Source organism: Pungitius pungitius, chromosome 2 (assembly GCF_949316345.1).
Source record: "Pungitius pungitius chromosome 2, fPunPun2.1, whole genome shotgun sequence".
Taxonomy (NCBI): Eukaryota; Metazoa; Chordata; class Actinopteri; order Perciformes; family Gasterosteidae; genus Pungitius; species Pungitius pungitius.
The window spans coordinates 17804148-17822570 of NC_084901.1; the positions used below are offsets into that span (position 1 = coordinate 17804148).

The 18423-nt window shown below is 41.8% G+C and overlaps 2 protein-coding genes across 3 annotated transcripts in view; both read left to right on the forward strand.

Moving 5' to 3' along the window:
• mgat4b (alpha-1,3-mannosyl-glycoprotein 4-beta-N-acetylglucosaminyltransferase B) overlaps window positions 1-5026 on the forward strand; it is a 55320-nt gene extending 50294 nt beyond the window's left edge. The window contains exons 14-15 of one of the 2 annotated variants that reach the window (XM_037460064.2): window positions 1660-1772; window positions 3324-5026. In XM_037460064.2, coding sequence (XP_037315961.1) covers window positions 1660-1772; window positions 3324-3347 — 137 coding nt within the window. In that variant the 3' untranslated portion in view covers window positions 3348-5026. Of the gene's footprint in view, window positions 1-779; window positions 1287-1659; window positions 1773-3323 lie in introns of those variants that run through there. The other variant, XM_037460063.2, reaches the window with a different exon arrangement.
• Window positions 5027-6106: 1080 nt separating this feature from the next.
• canx (calnexin) lies at window positions 6107-18270 on the forward strand. The gene is made up of 15 exons (XM_037459862.2): window positions 6107-6256; window positions 9514-9741; window positions 10838-10911; window positions 10985-11043; window positions 11418-11559; window positions 11642-11723; window positions 11929-12121; window positions 12208-12397; window positions 12535-12648; window positions 12746-12902; window positions 12984-13199; window positions 13412-13531; window positions 14275-14398; window positions 14483-14562; window positions 15090-18270. Exons 2-15 carry the CDS (start codon window positions 9517-9519, stop codon window positions 15147-15149), a joined length of 1836 nt encoding a protein of 611 aa, XP_037315759.1. The 5' UTR covers window positions 6107-6256; window positions 9514-9516; the 3' UTR covers window positions 15150-18270.
• The last annotated feature ends 153 nt before the right edge of the window (window positions 18271-18423 follow it).

Genomic DNA, 18423 nt, shown 5'->3' on the forward strand with positions numbered 1-18423 from the left:
AATACAACCGGATTCAGGAGACGGTTTGAAATGTGTCACAAGCTCAACGACCTTTGTGTTAACGAGAGGAAAGTTATTCAGGACAACATTCCTCCCCTTTGTTTTCATGCAGCAATGAGAACAAACACGCACACACTTGTTCTCGTCTTTCTACATTTACTTGCAATTCAAAAACAAATCTCTAAACAAAAGAAGAGCAGAAAAAACTGGTTCTCACACACACACACACACACACACACATTGACAAGTTTTGTGGGACATTGACATGTTTGGCTGATTATGTAAACTTCACTGTTTTGGGAAATAGTTCATTTAATTTTATGACAGTAAAGGCAACAAAAAAGTTAATAAAAAATAGAAGAGCTTTTAGCAGCAACTACTTCATCTCTAAATAGAAATAGAATACAATAAGATGAAGTAAAATAAGATATACAAGAAAAACAATCTAAACAGATGAGATAAGTAAGTTAAAACACGTATGTGTTTGATGAACTAATACTTTAGCACCATATGTATACATATTAATATTGTGATATAATATTACGTATCATGGAAAAATATTTTCGCGTACGTTTTAGAGGAAATTATACAGTTTATTTTGGATCATTTTGGGAATAGACATGTGGATATGTTTTCAGTTTAAACATACCAATGTAAATATGGAAGCATTTTGTGACCTTTCAGACCAAACTATTTAAATCCACCTGAAGAAGAGACATGTTTTAATCTGACATCATAAATTACCAGCAGCTCTTTATCTCCCCTCATCTATTTTTCAGGTGAGTCGGCGGATCGATGTGTCCGGCTCTACCTCACTCTAATTTCATCTGCCCGCCATCAGACATCCTGCTCAGATCACCTTATATTCCCTGAAATAACCCTTGAAGGTCTCCATCAGAACTTTAGATTTAGATTCAATTGTGATTTTGATTGGAGGCCTTTCTGCAGGTTTACAGGGTAATTTACGGGTTAGCGATTCACACAAACTCCGTTAACTGACTAATGATCAATTACACGTCAGGTATTCTCTTAATTGACTGCAAGAGAAGCTTGTTAGATGCACACATTCATGCTCCCCAGAGGACGGATTCCACTGACTTCTCCTTTTGATGCCAACGTCAGCTCACATCTGTCCAATAGAGACTCTTCGTAACAATGTTTCATTCCTGTCTGTTCCTGAGAAAATCTCTTCAGGCAGTCGTACACGTGTCTGGATATTGAATTAAAGCAACAATAACACCACATAACACCCGGTGATGAACAATAAGCCCCCCCCCCCCAGACGCTCCTCTTTGCAGGGATATCGGTCACACACTCGTACCTGGGAACGTGATAATCCCAGTGAGTAACTCCTCCCAGGGATTATCGCACTGTTGAGGTGAAGTCACACAAAAACCGCCACTGTGCGAAAATAAGACTGAACAAGACTCCAAGGAGGACGAATGAATGCAAGACAGGGAAAGAAACACATCAGTTCATATGAATAAATGGATCTCTGGTTACATTAACAACCATGTTAATCAATCCCTGAAATGACTATCTAAATAAATAAAGAACATTAGTATTCATCAATACTTTAACATTATAAACATTTTAATTAGAACATTGACATTATTAAAATGAGTTTTAATACATTCAAATTATTTGTGTCTCTTTCAGGAACGTTCAAGAACGGCATCGCGGAGGGCGAGGTGGACCCCACCTTCGGGCCCCTGGAGGCCATGCGGCTCTCGGTGTTGACGGACTCGCCCGTCTGGGTGATCCTCAGCGAGGTAAAACCAGAACCAGGGTTCTTATCGTACCATGCAAAAAAAAAAAAAAAAAACTGGGGTCCTTGAGGAAGGGTGTTCTTGATTCTTCATTTGGGTTCCTGCAGGGTTAGTCTGGATTTAGGGTTGAAAGAGAAGAGCTCTACGGGGCTTTAGGGAGGATATTATCACATTTTAAGTGGTTCCAAAGTGGGTTTTGGAGGTGTGAGAGGGAGATGGAGAGGTTCTGGAAGAGGTCTACAATGTGTTTCAGTGGTGTTGTGGTTCAAGAGGACTTTCCAGAAGTTCCAGGGAAAAGTATTCTTTGTTTGTTAAAAAAGTGCTTGATAGGCCTCCGATGTGCCTTGGTAACATTTGAGTACCAGAGGATGCTGTTACTAAGGATCCTTAGATGTTGGCCCTTTTTTGGATGTCGAGAATGTTCCGACTTCTTCGTCCAGGTCCAAAGTGATGAGTCCAAGAGGCGTTGTTTTGGAGGGTTTCAAAGGTGCCTTCAGCAGGTCTTCTATTGGGCTGTTCCAAATGTTTATTCAGAGGTATCGTTTTTCAAAAGGGTTGTAAATGCTACGGTTTTGGTGTCCTTGAAAAGGTTCAAGGGACTTCAAAGAGGGCACCAATACCAGGCACCAGAGCTTCTTAGGAATTCCATTTTAGGAGCGTGTCATAGGATTTCATGGGCTTTGGGGGGGAAGGTGCCAATGATGCATCCTTGAAAAGCAGAGGGTATTATGGAACAAATAACTGCTTGACATTAATGCTTTGTGGGATTCCAGAAGTCCTTACGGGTGTTTCCTGGACGCTCTTGAAAGGGAGAATCGTGAGATTTTTCTGAGGTTTTGGAGATACTTGTAGCGGCCTTCCACCATCGAAATGGTTTAGATTTAAAGCTGAGTGAACAACTTGTAAACGTCTGCACCTAATACCGAAAAACTTCAAAGGTCCAAATTAACTGAAAGAGTCATTTTGTTTCATTGCTAGCAACCCGCCCTCAAAGTAGTGCCGGTGTAAAAGGATTAGTTCCACTGTACCAGCGAGAAGAGCGGACCCCTGACCTTTGACTTTTGAACGTCTCAATGTTAATCATTTGAAGAAGGCTTTAGTCTGAGTGGCTTTTATGAAGTTGGTGTAACGGACTGATGTCAATCAGTACAGCTCCCCCCCACGGCATTCACACCACTGATTGATTAAAAAGTTTATCATTAACCACCAGGGTGTTGATAGAGTTTTGTCTCCATTCATGTGACACATGTTCACACCAACACAACTGTAAAATATTGTGTTGGTGATGAACCTGAAAAAATCCAGATGTTTTCACATGAATATAAAATAGATATTAGAGATGAATTATGATCTCCTAACACTCTAAAGACATTACTATGGACCATTAAACATATAATTCATATATAATGAATGGATCTATAAATATACTATACTATTCCTATAGCAAAGTATAACATTTTGAATATCATCATATGATAATCATTGGATATTTAAAGTATTTTATTATATCAACCCTGGGTTCATGCTTTTTGTCTCTGGTCCCCCCCAACTCAGATCTTTATAAAGAAAGCAGTGTGAACCTCCCGGATTCTCACCGGCGGTGCCACAGCGCCTCCGTCTGGCCGGACCTCGCCGCTGCAGGAGCTGAAGAGGACCCGGAACCCTGATGGACCGCCTCCCGGTCGACACCCCCCCCCCCCCCCCCCCCCCCTCTCACCCCCCGCCGGCTGAGGAGGAATCTGTGTTTATTTTGTACATACAGGAAAGGGTAGATGTTGAAAACACTGGTAGTCGCCGAGGCCACGGCGCCACGTCCTCTGAACCCTGCTGCTTCAAAAGACTCAAAAGGCCTCTTTCTTGGTACGGGCCTTTCTATCCCCCCCTCCCCTCTCCACGCCCCTCCAACAGTAACCGTGTATGTGCATATATGCATAGAGATGTACACACTTCCATATGAATGCCCTCTCAGTGTGTCAATGTGCGTCTGTAGCTGCTGCTCGGGGGGTTCATAGGTTTGCCTTAACGAAGACGAAGAGCAGACTCACTCCAAACCCAGACTGGTCCACGGACAAAAGTACCCAGAATCCTTTGCTGCAAACCTCGGCCTTCACACATCTTTGTTGCTTTAAACTACTGATGATGACGGCTGGTGTTTTACTTTTTCAAAGAAGTCTTTTAAAGTTGTTTTATTTTAAGTTATCTGAGGCCTTGTTACAGACTACTGCTGTAGTACTTTGATTTACTTCACACTACTCTACAGTACTTTACTTTGCTTACTTCAAAGTACTTGTGCTACAATTCTCTGTTTGAACTTGACTGTACTTTACAGCACTATAATGAACTTTGCAGTCATATAATAAACTTTATAGTAATTTCATCAGGAATCAGGAATCAGGAACATTTATTGCCAAAATATGTTAGACGTACATGGAATTTGACATGGCGGTGGGTACATAACATTGGACAGTAAGACAATGGGACAATGGACGAGGCCCTTCATGTATTCCACAGTTCTCTGTAGAGTATTTCAGTGCTATTATTTGCTACAGTATTATTTTGTTTACTACAGTATTCTTACATACTCTGGTGTACTTTGCACTACTTTAAAATACTCTACAGAACAATGCAGTACTCTGAGGTGCTTTAGAGTACTTTAAAGTACTCCTACGTATCCGGTCCTCTGCTGTTGTGTACTTTACAGATGCAGAGATTCATGTCTTTTCTCTCTCTTTTAGTCTCTCGTCAACTCTTTTGCTGAAACAACAGTCTAATTCAGTTTAATTTTTGTTCTTGATTTTGTCTCTTTGTGTTCCCTCAGATTATTATTTTCACTCTTTAAAGAGTCCACATGTCCTTGTGTGTTCATGGAGACGGTCAACAGGGCTTTAAATGAATATAATCCCACTAATACATCAACAATCAATTCCGCATAGAATAAAACCAATTTAAAAAGCTTTTATGTTCCTTTGAATCAGAAGATCCTTTGATTACTTAGTTATTTATTAATTATTGTTAATGCCACGAGATCAGCTCTTCTGTCAAAAATTCTTTGTTGGGCTTCAGATGAAAGTGAAACACAGATCTGAAGAAAACTGAGCGTCATCTCAAACTCTCTTTTTATTTTCTCTGTAAGATGCACTGGAATGCATTGATATACCCTTGTGTTTGTCTTTTGTATCCTTTAGATAAAAACTATTTAAATGATCCTCAACTTCTATCCAATCTGTGACTTGTAATAAAGACGGAAATTTAAATGATTTTCTTTGCATCTGGGCATAGGTGTGGGGCAGAAGGCCTTCTGGTTTCCCTGCTTGGGGGCGGGGTTTTGGCGGACAGTTTTCTGTAAATGTAATCTAGTTAATCAAAGAGAAAATTACCAAACATCACTCTGCGGCAACTGAGCCAATTAAGGACATGCTGCAAGATGTGAATTGAGTTCAAATTTTTGTGGAAAATAAACCTGTGGTGACAGGGAGTGATTCACAGTGACCCTGAAAAATGTGTTTTTCACATTAAAAGTCTGACATGTTGACCCTGGTTAGATACAGGTTTAAACTGATTAGTCAGTCTATTTGTTGACAGTGAAACGAAAATGTATATTTCCAAAGTTGAGGAGGTTTAAAAAGCAGCGACCAAAAGAAGCAGCGACCAAAAGAAGCAGACTGGTGCTGGGTGGTCTGCTGAGGCAAAGGGTCACATGGATGGAGATCACATGGCTTGACACAGCTCTGCACTGAAATGATGAGCGAATTAAAGGAATGGTATTTTTAGGCGGGGTTGCGCATATAGATTTAAGATGTACGTGTTCAGTGCAAAGCCGGAGGGAGGACCAGGGGTAGCTCAGCTTAACGTAATGACTGGGAGGAGGAGGTAGGCTAGCCTAAAAAGGAAGATACTAATGTGTGGTTTTAGGGGTATCCAGATGAGGTTGACCAGTGAAACGGGATGTTACTTAAGTAATTTTGCATTTATCTATGTACAATGTACAAAATATGCATAGCTGTACACACATTTTTATAATGTTAGATTTATCTCATTCAAATTGAATGATACCATTAAACTATCTTGTTTTATATCATTGAGTTTAGTTTTACATAATATACAATAATTTAATTTGAACGCTAAAAGTAAGTAAATGTTTAAGGTAAGATAAAAGTGCTAAAGATTCTAGTATATTCCTCAAGCATTATATCGCAGTTCTTTTCCTCAGCCTAGTGCCAGCCAATCAGCGAGCACTTCCTCTGACAGCTCCACCAACCAACGCTGTCCACGAGGTTCAGCTCGGGGAGGGGTGGGGGAGGCAGGCAGCTGTCATGTCCGACCGAGATTCCCCCTTCGACCAATCAGCTGTTGACCGTTGACAGGCAACGTCAGAAATGTCCTCTCACTGACCAATCATCGACGTCGGGGGGTGGTGGTTTGTGCCCTCCAATATCCCATGTGACGCTCCTCAGTCGTTCCCAGGCGTTTACATCCAAGAGCCGGAGGTGAGTTAAGAGACCGATAAACTGTACTTATTACCAGGGAGCTCTGCTGCAGAGTAGCGCGTTCTTAGAAATATTGTTTTTTTTAATACTCTCAATATGTTAATGATTAAAATAACAGCCATGTTTAACCGTTGAAAAGGAATATCCGTGCCTCCAGCACGCCGTTAGCATCGGGCTAAGTGGCTAGCTGGAGCTAATTAACGTTAACTGCAGGTGAATTCAGCATCTAACCAACATGCTGCATTCGCCAAATGTCCCCCGAACCATATACATCTCACAATGTATTTAACCGATATTGATACTACTCTTAAGTAACGTGTTTTAAAAGTCCGCTTCATCCGTTTCATGTTCCCACAAAACCGAAGCCAATTTTCCTTCGCAGGCAGCATCGCAGCTAAGCTAAGCTAACTTAACGGTAGTTGATTGTCAGATGCGTTCGTAGCGGAAAACTGCGGATCCTCGTAAAGACAAGTTAAATAACTTGTATAAATGATCTTGTATCGAACATAAATCTGATGTCGAGGTGAAGTGATGCAAAAAAATGAGTGAATCATCGCGTCAGTTAGCACGTTAGCTGCATTAGTCGTCCCCAATTTATCAATTTTAAATGAGTTTTTCATTTTTCTCTTTTTCTCTATCAAATATGTGAAGCTGAATATTGTGGAAACAAGTGAAAGACATGGAGCCGTCAACTAACGAATAGTTGCGACCTTATATATTGGTTAAGGTTACTTGATGATCAACAGGACATGTATACATATTTATTTTTCATGGGATGGACACCCTTGAAAAGATGACTTTTTCCATGAGTCCACGTTGATTCTAAATCACTAAAATGTTTTAACGCTTTCGGGGAAGTTCATGTAATGGTTGCGGTATTCATTAATGTGTAACACACAGCAATTAAAGGGCCATAGCTGTTCAATTTATGCCTGTGTGTAATCAATATTCTTATATATAGATATTAGATATACTTATATCTAAATCCTCCAGTGTCCAAAGATCGAATTCCTAAAAAGTTGTTTAAATCAATGCCTGTTTCGTCTGTGGTGCATTTTCTTTGATGACTTAGTTAATTCCAACACTATAACCTGTCAAGATCTTTGAGGTTTTAAGGGCATGTTCAATCTTCATTTAGAAAAAATCCAAAGCTCCTGCCCTTTACAAAGTCAGCATTAGGATTTTGTGTTAAGAAACAGGCACCTGTGAGTTGGTTTTATTGGCTATGTGATCTGGTCTCTCTCGTGTGAAGCCTGCAGCGGACCGACCAGCTCAACCTGCTGCCTGCAGGGCGGTGTGTTGCACAAACCAGCTCCACGAACTACAAAGTGAAACATTTTGGTTCTCATTTACCTTTTTAAATTACCTAAATACAATAATGTTTCCCATTAACAAAATTTAGGCATTCGCTTTTCTGCTAGCCAAATCACAAATTTTGTTACCGTGCTTTGAAATTCCGACGGTACATTTGCAAAAGGCTGTGAGTATTTATACCTAAACATATGGAAGAGGGATGAAGTCAATAAGGGAAATATTGTTTGTAATTTTATTTTCTGTATCTGAAAATGTGTGTGTATATATATATATATATATATATATATATATATATATTTAAAAAAACAACTCCCTTAATAGTCTCTAAACTTACAGATGAGGGACACATTTGTAATTGAGAAACTAAAGTCATTCATTGGAGTTTACAACGGCTTTCTGTTTTAAATAGTAACCTGCCCATCCGGTTTGGTAAGCGACTGGAGTTGTTCTCTACAGCTACCTCCCATCAAACCCAGTTAGGAACCAGTTTTTGTTATCGGATGTTCAATCCGAGGAGTAGCAGATGTCCTGCAGGCTAAATAAACCTTTTAATATCAGATTAAGTCACTAACTGTAAATCCAGACCCTCGGTCCGAGAAAGGCAACTTCAGCGGATTTCGCTCGACTGATCTGAGGCGGACAGCAGTTATCGGCCAATCAGAGGGCTTACTGGAACATGATGTAGCACAAAACTTGCGTTCTTCCACCGCCAAAAATAGTCCTCCATAATTCATTCTGTTTAAAGACTACAGCGACCAGCTGGGCCATAGAGACCTCATATGTAGTGAATATTGGCCATTCTATTTAAATGTTATATAATGTATATTCTTAAAATATACATGACATCAAATTATTTCCCTATATATTTAATATTTTCTCAAGTTTTTTTGCTTTAACTCTTGAGTGACGTCCCTTAAACCTTTTAGTCAGACTGCTTTGATGCTAAACTTACGGGTAGCACTGGCTAGCTAGCACCGTTAGCCGGGCAAAGCTAATCCTGCTACAGTCTAATCTGATTAGCCCCAACTGTGCTGAGTGAGTAGTGAAGCAGGTTAACACACCCACAGGCTTATTGACTTCTTGTACAAATTGACATGTTCATCTTTTATTTAATTGAAAAAAAATAGGTAATTATATGCCTGTTACGATGCATCCCCCAAACACAAAGTAGTGAGGTAAAAAAAAGAGCTTCAACAGTTAGTGTAATCAATTCATTAAAATAAAACTTAATTGTCCAAAGTGGTTCAACTTGTTTTTTGACTTGTTACAGCATAAAACCAATTTATGTAAAAGTGGTGGATTTAAAAAAAAAAGAAGTCCTTTTTGTTTTTGGCCTAGGTTTAGTAGTAGTAGTAGTAATAACCATAGACCATCTGAGTGGTAAATAACCATTCTAAGAAAAGTAAAACGTTTTTTTTCTTTTTCAAAAATGAATGGACAATAATGATGTTCTTTTGTGACTATTGTTTAAAGTATAATCTTTTGTATTCATGTTTTGGTCGTAGACGGTGGGAAATAAACTGTTGTGTTAGCAGATTGTGTCTTCAGTGTTGCACCTTTTCATTATTTACATATAAACCACACTGTGAAATGTGTTTGTGTTAATAATAAACCAGTCAGTCTGTGTTAATGTGCAACAGAGTAAATGTGTGTGTGTGTATGTTGTGGGAGTAATCTTGTTGCGTGTTCAGTGAGTGGTGCCCCGTCACCCGGACGACTGGTGGTTGCCAGGGAGACGCACGTTAACAACCAGTGTGTTAATGATGGAGTAGCCTTACAGTTTGTGATGAAGTGGTTTATTCATGGGAAAGTCTGTAGAGCTTTAAAATGCACTGGGGACGCATCATGAGGAAGGTAACAACAAACAAGTGCTAACTCCTTCGCCATCCACCCCCTCTTTCTATCCCTCCGCTCCCTCCCCCTCTTTCTCCTCCCCTTCATAGACTATGGATCAGAAGGTCGGGTTGTTGGTTCTCCTGGCAGTGGGCCTCCTCTGCCTCAGTGTGGCCCCTTTTTCTCAGGCTGAGGACCTGATGGAGGACGTGCTTGGTGACGACGTGGACGTGGAGGACGATCTGGATTTAGGGTTAGTCGGAGCCGAGGAGGAAGAGCAGGAAGGGGACGTGCAGGACGAAGCTCCAGCTGCACCAAAAACTCCTCCTACACCCAAGGTGAGACTACTGGTTGGCCCGTTACTTCTAGTGCTGGTGGACGAGGCCTCGCTGTCCTGCACCAAAGTCACAAAGAACTAGCAGCTTATTCTACCGTATTTTCGCGACTATAAGGCATACTTAAAATCCTTTTTTTTCCTCATAAAACGAGCGCCATATATATGGATCAATTGGTTGATCCATACTGGTTAACGAGGATCCATTGGAGGGACAGTCTGGTGCCAGCAGCCGCGGTAATTCCAGCTCCAACAGCGTATATTAAAGCTGCTGTAGTTGAAAAGCTCGTAGTTTTATCTCGGGATCGAGCTGACGGTCCGCCGCGAGGTACCACCGTCCGTTCCAGCGCTGCCTCTCCGTGCAAGATGCACGAAAGCATTAATCAAGAACGAGGTTCAGAGATATTGTTAATATCCACATTAACGTTTGAACAACATTACCATGGGAGTGAACGCTTAATAACGTTTGATTTAGCACAGCCCGATCTAGTGGATGCATAACGCAAGCCCAGTCAAACGTTTTACTGCAGTATCTTCTATTCTATGCGCCTTATAATCCGGTGCGCCCTATATAGGAAAATAGTTCTAAAATAGGCGATTCATTGAAGGTGCGTCTTATAATCCAGTGTGCCTTATAGTCGCGAAAATACGGTACTTATTCTATTTAATGTCACCTTTTGTTAACTACTTGTATTTCAACTCAAATTACTGTGATCTTATTTTTACTTTTTATATTTTCTTTTATCTGGATAACAATTTATATGGGGCATAATTATAAATCTAGAACAAAATGTTTTTGATGGAAAATAACAACTTTAAGGTTTCTTGGTTGTGTTTTTCCAAAGAATATGTCCTACATGATGTGGTGAGGGATGGTCGGAAAGATTAAATTGTAAAACAATTGTTTGTACAGCTTCTGGCGGAGATGAACAATGTAGTTTTGGCGAGTGTTTAAAACAAACTTTACCTTTTGGGTTTTGAGCTTCAGAGGGTTAAATCCAGTTTATTCACATTATTTAAATCTTTCAAATGACGATGAAACCAAATGTAATTGCACCTAATGGATTTTCTGTCATGACACTCTTCCTCATCCTCTTCAGGTAATCTACAAGGCTCCAGAGCCGATGGGGGAACATTTCATCGCTGAGTCCTTTGACCGCGGGACACTGGATGGGTGAGTACCTGAACTTGTGTGTGTCTGAACTCACCTGTGCATGTAGGTACCTGAACCGGTGTGTTGTTTTCAGTTGGGTGGTTTCAGTTGCCAAGAAGGAGGACGCTGATGAAGACATCGCGAAGTACGACGGTAAGACATAATCCATCAACAACTAATCACAAATCCGTAAAGTACTATGCAGGGATGGGGAGTAGGTATTCAGATGTTACTTCACCAAGAGTACAATTACCACATAGTAAGAATACCATTCTGTACAAATACTGTTTAAAATACCACACAGTATAAAAATGTAGTCCAAATACAATACTGTTGCATTAAATCGTTCCTTCAGTAAAAGTATAATCAGTCAAATTTTAAAGCACTTTAACATATTTTTGTATTTATATATTTGTTTAACCAGAGCTCATTTAGAACAAGACATATTTTTACCGGATAATAACCAGACATGAAACAATCATATTTTTTTTTAATAAGTTGCTTGATGATGATTATGTGACCACAAGGTAAATGGGCGGTGGAGGAGATGAAGGAGAGTAAGCTCCCCGGCGATAAAGGCCTGGTCCTGAAGTCTCGGGCCAAACACCACGCCATCTCAGCCCAGCTGCTGCGACCTTTCACCTTTGACACCAAGCCGCTCATCGTCCAGTAAGAAGAAGTTCTCCTCTCACACATCTGGATCCCCTCCTCTTAATCCCACTCATTTCTTTTATGTTCGTTTTGTGTTCAGGTACGAGGTCAACTTCCAGGCCGGCATCGACTGTGGTGGCGCCTATGTGAAACTGCTCAGTCAGACGCCCGACCTCAACCTGGTCAGTTTATATTATGTATTATTATGTTATAGGACCAATAATATTGATTATATGGTAATCCAGTACTTGACTGGAAGTACATTTTGATCCTGATTTTTTTTTTTTTTTTTACAAAGATTTAACATGTGTTAAATGTTGCATGCAAGTGTTAAAATAATATGAAAAGAGGTTGTACACTGAATGTTGTAACTTCTTCTGACTTCAGGACTTGTTCAAGGATAAAACTCCATATACCATCATGTTTGGACCCGACAAATGTGGAGAGGAATACAAACTGCACTTCATCTTCAGACACAAAAACCCGAAAACTGGAGAGTATGAAGAGAAACATGCCAAGAAGCCAGATTCTGACCTGAGGACATACTACACAGATAAGAAGACTCACCTGTACACACTGGGTAAGACACACCTGTACACTGGGGAATACACCCGTTATTATCCGTCCAGGTGTCTAACTCCTCAACTGTGCCCCCTCTCTCTCCAGTGTTGAACCCCGATAACACCTTTGAGGTGCTGGTGGATCAGACGGTTGTGAATAGCGGCAGCTTGCTGACGGACATGACCCCCGCCGTCAACCCCCCTGCCGAGATCGAGGACCCTGACGACCAGAAGCCAGAGGACTGGGATGAGAGGCCCAAGATCCAGGACCCCAGTGCCACCAAGCCGGAAGACTGGTCAGTACACATGTTTCATCATATATACGTAGACTAGTCAGCACACATACTACATAGTGATGTAGAAGACTGTTACCAAATGTTTGATCAGCAGCAGAATCTGAGGTCATCTGACTAATGTGTTTGTTTGTCTGTAGGGATGAGGACGCTCCCGCTCAGATTCCAGACGAAGACGCAGTGAAACCAGACGGCTGGCTGGACGAAGAGCCAGAGTACATTGGAGACCCCGAGGCAGTCAAACCTGAAGACTGGTGAGAGTCGTGGCGACCCCCAAAATAGCTGATTAGAATTGTAAGTAAACCTCTTGACCGCCGCTCGCCTCATCCGTCTGTACCTCCTGTTTCTCAGGGACGAGGACATGGACGGCGAATGGGAGGCCCCTCAGGTACCCAACCCCGCTTGCGAGACCGCCCCTGGTTGCGGTGCCTGGAAACGGCCCATGATCGACAACCCCAACCACAAGGGCAAGTGGAAGCCACCCATGATTGACAACCCCAACTACCAGGTGAGTTTGTAAGCCCCGCCCCCTGTCCCTGCGGCGAGACGTCCGGGCCTTTTGTGTGACGGCCCTGTTTCGGTCCTCCAGGGCGTGTGGAAGCCGAGGAAGATCCAGAACCCTGCGTTCTTCGAGGACCTGCAGCCGTTCCGGATGACTGCGTTCAGCGCCGTGGGGCTGGAGCTCTGGTCCATGACCTCCGACATCTTCTTTGACAACTTCTTCATCACAGACGACCGTGCCACTGCTGATCGCTGGGCCGCCGACGGCTGGGGGCTGAAGAAGGCCGCCGAGGGCGCCGCCGATGTAAGTAACCTTTTGTATGGCGCTGTTATTGAAATAAAAATGCTTCCACAGCAGAACAAAGCAAGAATGTAATAAAACAGACTATATAGAAGAAGCTCACACAAACCTCTAACACCACTACTGTCCCTTTATTTTTCTCTTGCAAACCGTAGTGCATTTGTTCTTCTTTCTAGTGTATTTGTGTTAATGTGTTACTGTTTTTGTTGCCACAGCCCGGTTTGGCAACTCAGATGTTGAGCGCTGCAGAGGAGCGCCCGTGGCTCTGGGTCGTCTACGTCCTCACTGTGGCTCTACCGCTCGTCCTCATCATTGTCTTCTGCTGCACCGGCAAGGTATGCACGCACACACACACTGTACCGTTAGCCGGTTAGGAATCTCAAGGGAAAATGCAGAGAACAGCTTTAAAGTTCAGAAATGCCAAGCCGATGTACCTGAACCATGCTCTGAGTCGTCCTGCGGCCTTATATCTCAGTTTGGTGTGTGTTTTGTGTGTGGCTTCCACAGAGGTCTTCAGGATCAGATCAGGGTCAGTTGAGTCTCACGAGCTTACAGGAAGAGTTAATTGAAGCTGGACCCCCGAATCGACCCGCCTCCTCAGGCCTGGTGAATGATAGAGTAGCTTTGCGTGTTTGTTTTGTGCTGGTGATGGTTCTGTTGTTTGGACGTCAGAAAACGTCTGTACCTATTTCTAGTAGGAGCTCCACTTCTCAGGTCACCTTTTTAATAGTTGCATTCATCTGACAGCTTTAGTTATAATATTTATTTATTTTATTTATTTATTTTTTTATGTATTTTTATCCAGCTGAACGGACATCCAGGAAGTTAGTCTTCTAAAGTCTTCTTCCATATACAAACATGATCTCAGATTTGCTGATTTTCTTTTGTGTAATAATTTAATATTTTATGTTTTTACATGTATTTTTTTCTATTCTTTCTGAATTTTTTTTTGTTTTGGGATATTTCAATTATCATGCAGCAAATTTCTATGTTTCTGCCAGTGGATTTTGGCAGCATGAATGAATGCAAGTGAACGTGAGGTATGTTTCTGAACATTTTCACCGTTTGTGTTCTGCAGAAGAAGAGTCCTGAGACACCAGCAGCAGAGTACAAGAAGACCGACGAAGCTCAGCCTGACGTGAAGGAGGATGAAGAGGAGGACGAGGAAGAGGAGGGCAAGGCCGAACAGAAGAGCAGTCCAGGTATCTACAACGGCTGGATTCAAAGAAACTCTACTCACCTGTCCGTCAGTCAGTCTGACCTTTTTAAATTATTCTTTCTTTCAGCTGCAGAAGAGAATGGAGAGGATATACCTGCAGAAGATGATGATGAAGAGGATGCAGGGAAGGAGGCGACGGCTGACGAGGTAAAGCACTGTACCCTAAAAGGGCATAATAATGCATTTGGGGGAATCTGTTTTAGTCAATCTTTTGGGTGTTCCTTTCAGACCAGACCATGTGGCCTTTTGCTACGTTCACACCAAAAGCGAAAGTGATTAATTTGCGTGAGTAGATTCCATGCAAAGTCAATGTACAGACTCGACTGTTCGCGATTTGAGGCGAATTTTAAATAGGCTGCGCGGATGCGGAAGGAACGAATTAATCGCTTTTTTGCCCAAAGTTGCAATTTTTCAACTCCGTCTGAAGTAGCGTTGGGTGCAGCGGTAATCAAGACGCACATCCTGGAGAAGTCGGTGGTATGTTCAAGGAGCAAACTTCAGAAAGTGCACAGAATGAATGAAGGGTTGGAAATGAATGCTGTTTTGGTTTTAATTATCGAATTTAAAAAAAAATGCTCGATTATCAAAATAATCATAAGTTGCAGCCCTAGTCTTCAGTCTTTTTTTTCTCCGGACGAATAAATTTAACCGTAAGCTTTGTTTTTCCCGTGTAGAAGTTGGAGGACGATGTCCTGCGGAGATCTCCGAGGAACAGGAAGGCCAGAAAGGACTGATATCTCTCTATTTACATCTGACCTCTACACCACCCCACCCCTCCTTCTAAAGTATCCCCCCCGCTACCCTCCTCCTCCTCCGAGGCAATGAAGACTAAATGGAACCCCGTGGCAGCAGCAAAGCTGACAGGAAATTAATCAACACCTCCAACATATGGATGCTGGCTCGTCATAATTCCAGTGTGAACAGGACTGAGGGTTTCCTTTTTGTTTATTTTTGTTTAGATGAGAGAATATAATTAACTAAAACTTCCTGCATCATTCCACCTTAGCAGACTCAAAGTCATGGGATCAATGTGTCCTGTCAGCTGCCCCCTGCTCACCGTCCGGCGCCGTCCTGAGCTAACAAAGCGCCTCCCTACCAACGGCCCCCGAATTAGTCTCCTGACTGATGGAAATTTGGCCTTCAACACCCACTACTTAGCCATCAATTTGAATTAGCATCTTTTTCTTTTTAGTGACCAACAGCATGCTAATTAGCTTTGACATCAGGGTGCCAATTAGGCTAACTGTGATCTCAATTATCCAACAAACGTTCAGAAAAGATTTGCTGGTTAGCCAAATGAAATGCTGTTAATTTGCTGGTAATCTGGTGCTAATTAACGGTCAAACAAATTATCTGGCAATACAAATTAATTCTAAATTTGTCAATTAGCCTGCTAACAAGCCGCTAACTAGGCTAACATTCAGAATTAACAGTCAAGGATATAAATCTCAAAACGTCTTGCTTACTAGCGCCTTAACTGGAGTGCTACTTATCTCAACATCACGGTGCTAATAAAACTAAAATCGATCCGAATTATCCAACAATCAGATCATTTTTCAACAAGCGTATTTCCAATTAGCCCTTTAAACATTAAACAAGTCTAGTCTATTGGACTAGCAGCCAGCTTGAGAGCAACCTGCAATTCACCTGCAATCAGTTGATCTTTTAGCCTTCTGTGAGATTTACAAACTCTCAGGAAATTAAGCCACCAAAAGCGTTGCTAATTAGTTTCCTAGCAGGCTAATTGGCTCATGAACAACTTCGTAGTAATACGGCTACTTGGAACTATTTTAAAGCTGTCCTCTCACAAACTTCTGCGTTAACAATGGGGGCTCTAACAAGTCCGCAGATATTGTAATTGAATTACCAACAACTAGCTAATTAGCCTGGTAAGCCGCTAATTCATCTACTAACCGTTGGCCTTCATAGATTTATCAAATTAGCTAGTGATTAGCCACCATGCTAATATTTAATAAGAATGGCCACTGATACTTTTTTTTCTGTAATTTTCTAGTTTTGTGTTTTAAGCTGTTGGCTCCACACACAGCGCTCAATTTTCTTCTCTATTTCTACTGTGTGTTTTTCTGATGGCAGGGGGGGGGTCAGAGGTCAGAACCAGTGAGCCTAGAAGCGTTTGAGAGGAAGCCTTGGATTTTATTGTCAGGCGCAGGTGTTTTGACACCTGGTTCTGTCAGCAGAAGAGGTTTTCACTCTAGTAGTAGATGAGTAGATTGGTTTTATTCCACCTTCTGTGTTCAACAGCTACTTTTTATCTATCCAAACAAACTTTGCAAACGCTTGTTGGCTCCTGGGCATCTGGGCGTGGATCCGTTTACCTTTTAAATCACCTGTGTAGCTTTTCATGTTACATCACCCAGCCAGTCTTCAACCCCATGTGAACAGAACGAAAAGCACTAAGAGGGAAAAGTGAAGCGCTTAACACTCACCTGTCGACCCCTCCACCAAGCAGACGCTCTACTGTCCATGTCGGCGGTTTAGGTAACAGCAGTTTGACGTAATAAACTGAACTCGAGGTTAACTCTCAGATGCACCTTGACTGTAGTGTCACACCCGGGTCACGTGATGAAAACCTAAGCTAATTTGATCCGCTGAAAAAGAGGTGCAGGCGACAGGTGGGGGAAAAAAAACGAAACATGTCAGACACATGGCTGAAATGTATTCTGCAGTTACCTATTGGTGTATTAATAATCATGTCATCCAGGAGAGCAGAATAGGCCAGACAGACAATTGTTAAAACCGGAAACCAACCACCAGGTGTCACCAAAATGAAAGCGTACATTTTTTCATCAGCTGGCAACCACAAACAAATTTCAGTAGCTTTGGGCTGCAATCCTGACCTATTAACGCCGCCATCAGGACAAGAGGTTCTCTCCACCAGTGTGATGCTGAGGAAAACACAAACAATCATGAACTTTGTAAAGATTCGTAATGATTTTTATTATCAATCAGGAAATCCTTTTTGGGTTATTCATAGACCAGAAGGTTCGTACAGACTAAACCTCCCCAGATGTTTTACTCCTGTCCCTTTAGAGCATCATTTGGTTGCATCAGTGTACTGATTTAAAAGTAAAATAAAAACAAAGGTTTGAATGTCAAAGTTGTTTGATAAAACAAGTAACTACATGAATTCAGTCTTGTACCATCGATGTGTCCTCTTGTTGTTTTCTGTGGACTCTTAATCCGGCTCAGGATTTGCTGACCAGCAGCGTGACAAGTAGCCGATAGGGTGGGGGGGGGAAGTTGGCTGTGGGATCTCAGTCTGTCGGTCAAACTTTGGGGCACGGAGATCCAAGCTTCCATAACTTTTTTAAGGGTAAACAAGAGAATTATCTTCTGTTTTGTTTTGGCTGTGCGCTTTGCTGCTTGTAGTCCTTAATGTTTTCCCCTATGGAGTTGTGATGCAACTCTCGTTGACCTCCAGGCTTTAAGGGCCGGCGGCCTCCTCCGGAATGTGTCCGTCTCAGCCGTTCATGTGCACCTCTCCCTTGTGTTTTGTCTCGGATTTTTGTGTCTGGCTGAAGCTGCCTAGCTGAACCGACTGTAGACTGAACACTGTATCTGCTGGTGAAACTTTACATGACTCTGTAACTGTGCTTTTTATTTGTCGACATCGTGTTTAGAACTAAATGTAACGGTTGGTCCTGCGGCCTGTTTCTGATGTACACTATGTAGAGAGGTGGACTGGGCCCATGGGGCCAAAGGTCTGTCTTTGAATAGAAATACTGTGATGGAGCCGGGATGAGTGTATATGTATGTATGTATGAGTGTGTATGTGGACATGCAGTCAACATTTTGTTTTGATGAATAAAAAGGCCAAAAGGAATTAATTATAAATGTGAATTTGATTAATTTCTCTGAAACCAGAAGTAACTTTCTTATACTTACTATAAAAAGCACTCTGTGAAATTAAGGACTTCTTACTGTAACATAAAGATAGAATATATTACTGTGCCAGAGATTAAAGACTAGAATCAGGAAAAACAATAG

Coding starts and splice junctions, on each gene's coding strand:
- canx (XM_037459862.2), top strand. CDS start 9,517: ATGGATCAGAAGGTCGGGTTGTTGGTTCTCCTGGCAGTGGGCCTCCTC. Junction 11,560..11,641: donor ACCAAGCCGCTCATCGTCCA/GTAAGAAGAAGT, acceptor TTTTGTGTTCAG/GTACGAGGTCAACTTCCAGG. Junction 13,532..14,274: donor TCTTCTGCTGCACCGGCAAG/GTATGCACGCAC, acceptor TGTGTTCTGCAG/AAGAAGAGTCCTGAGACACC.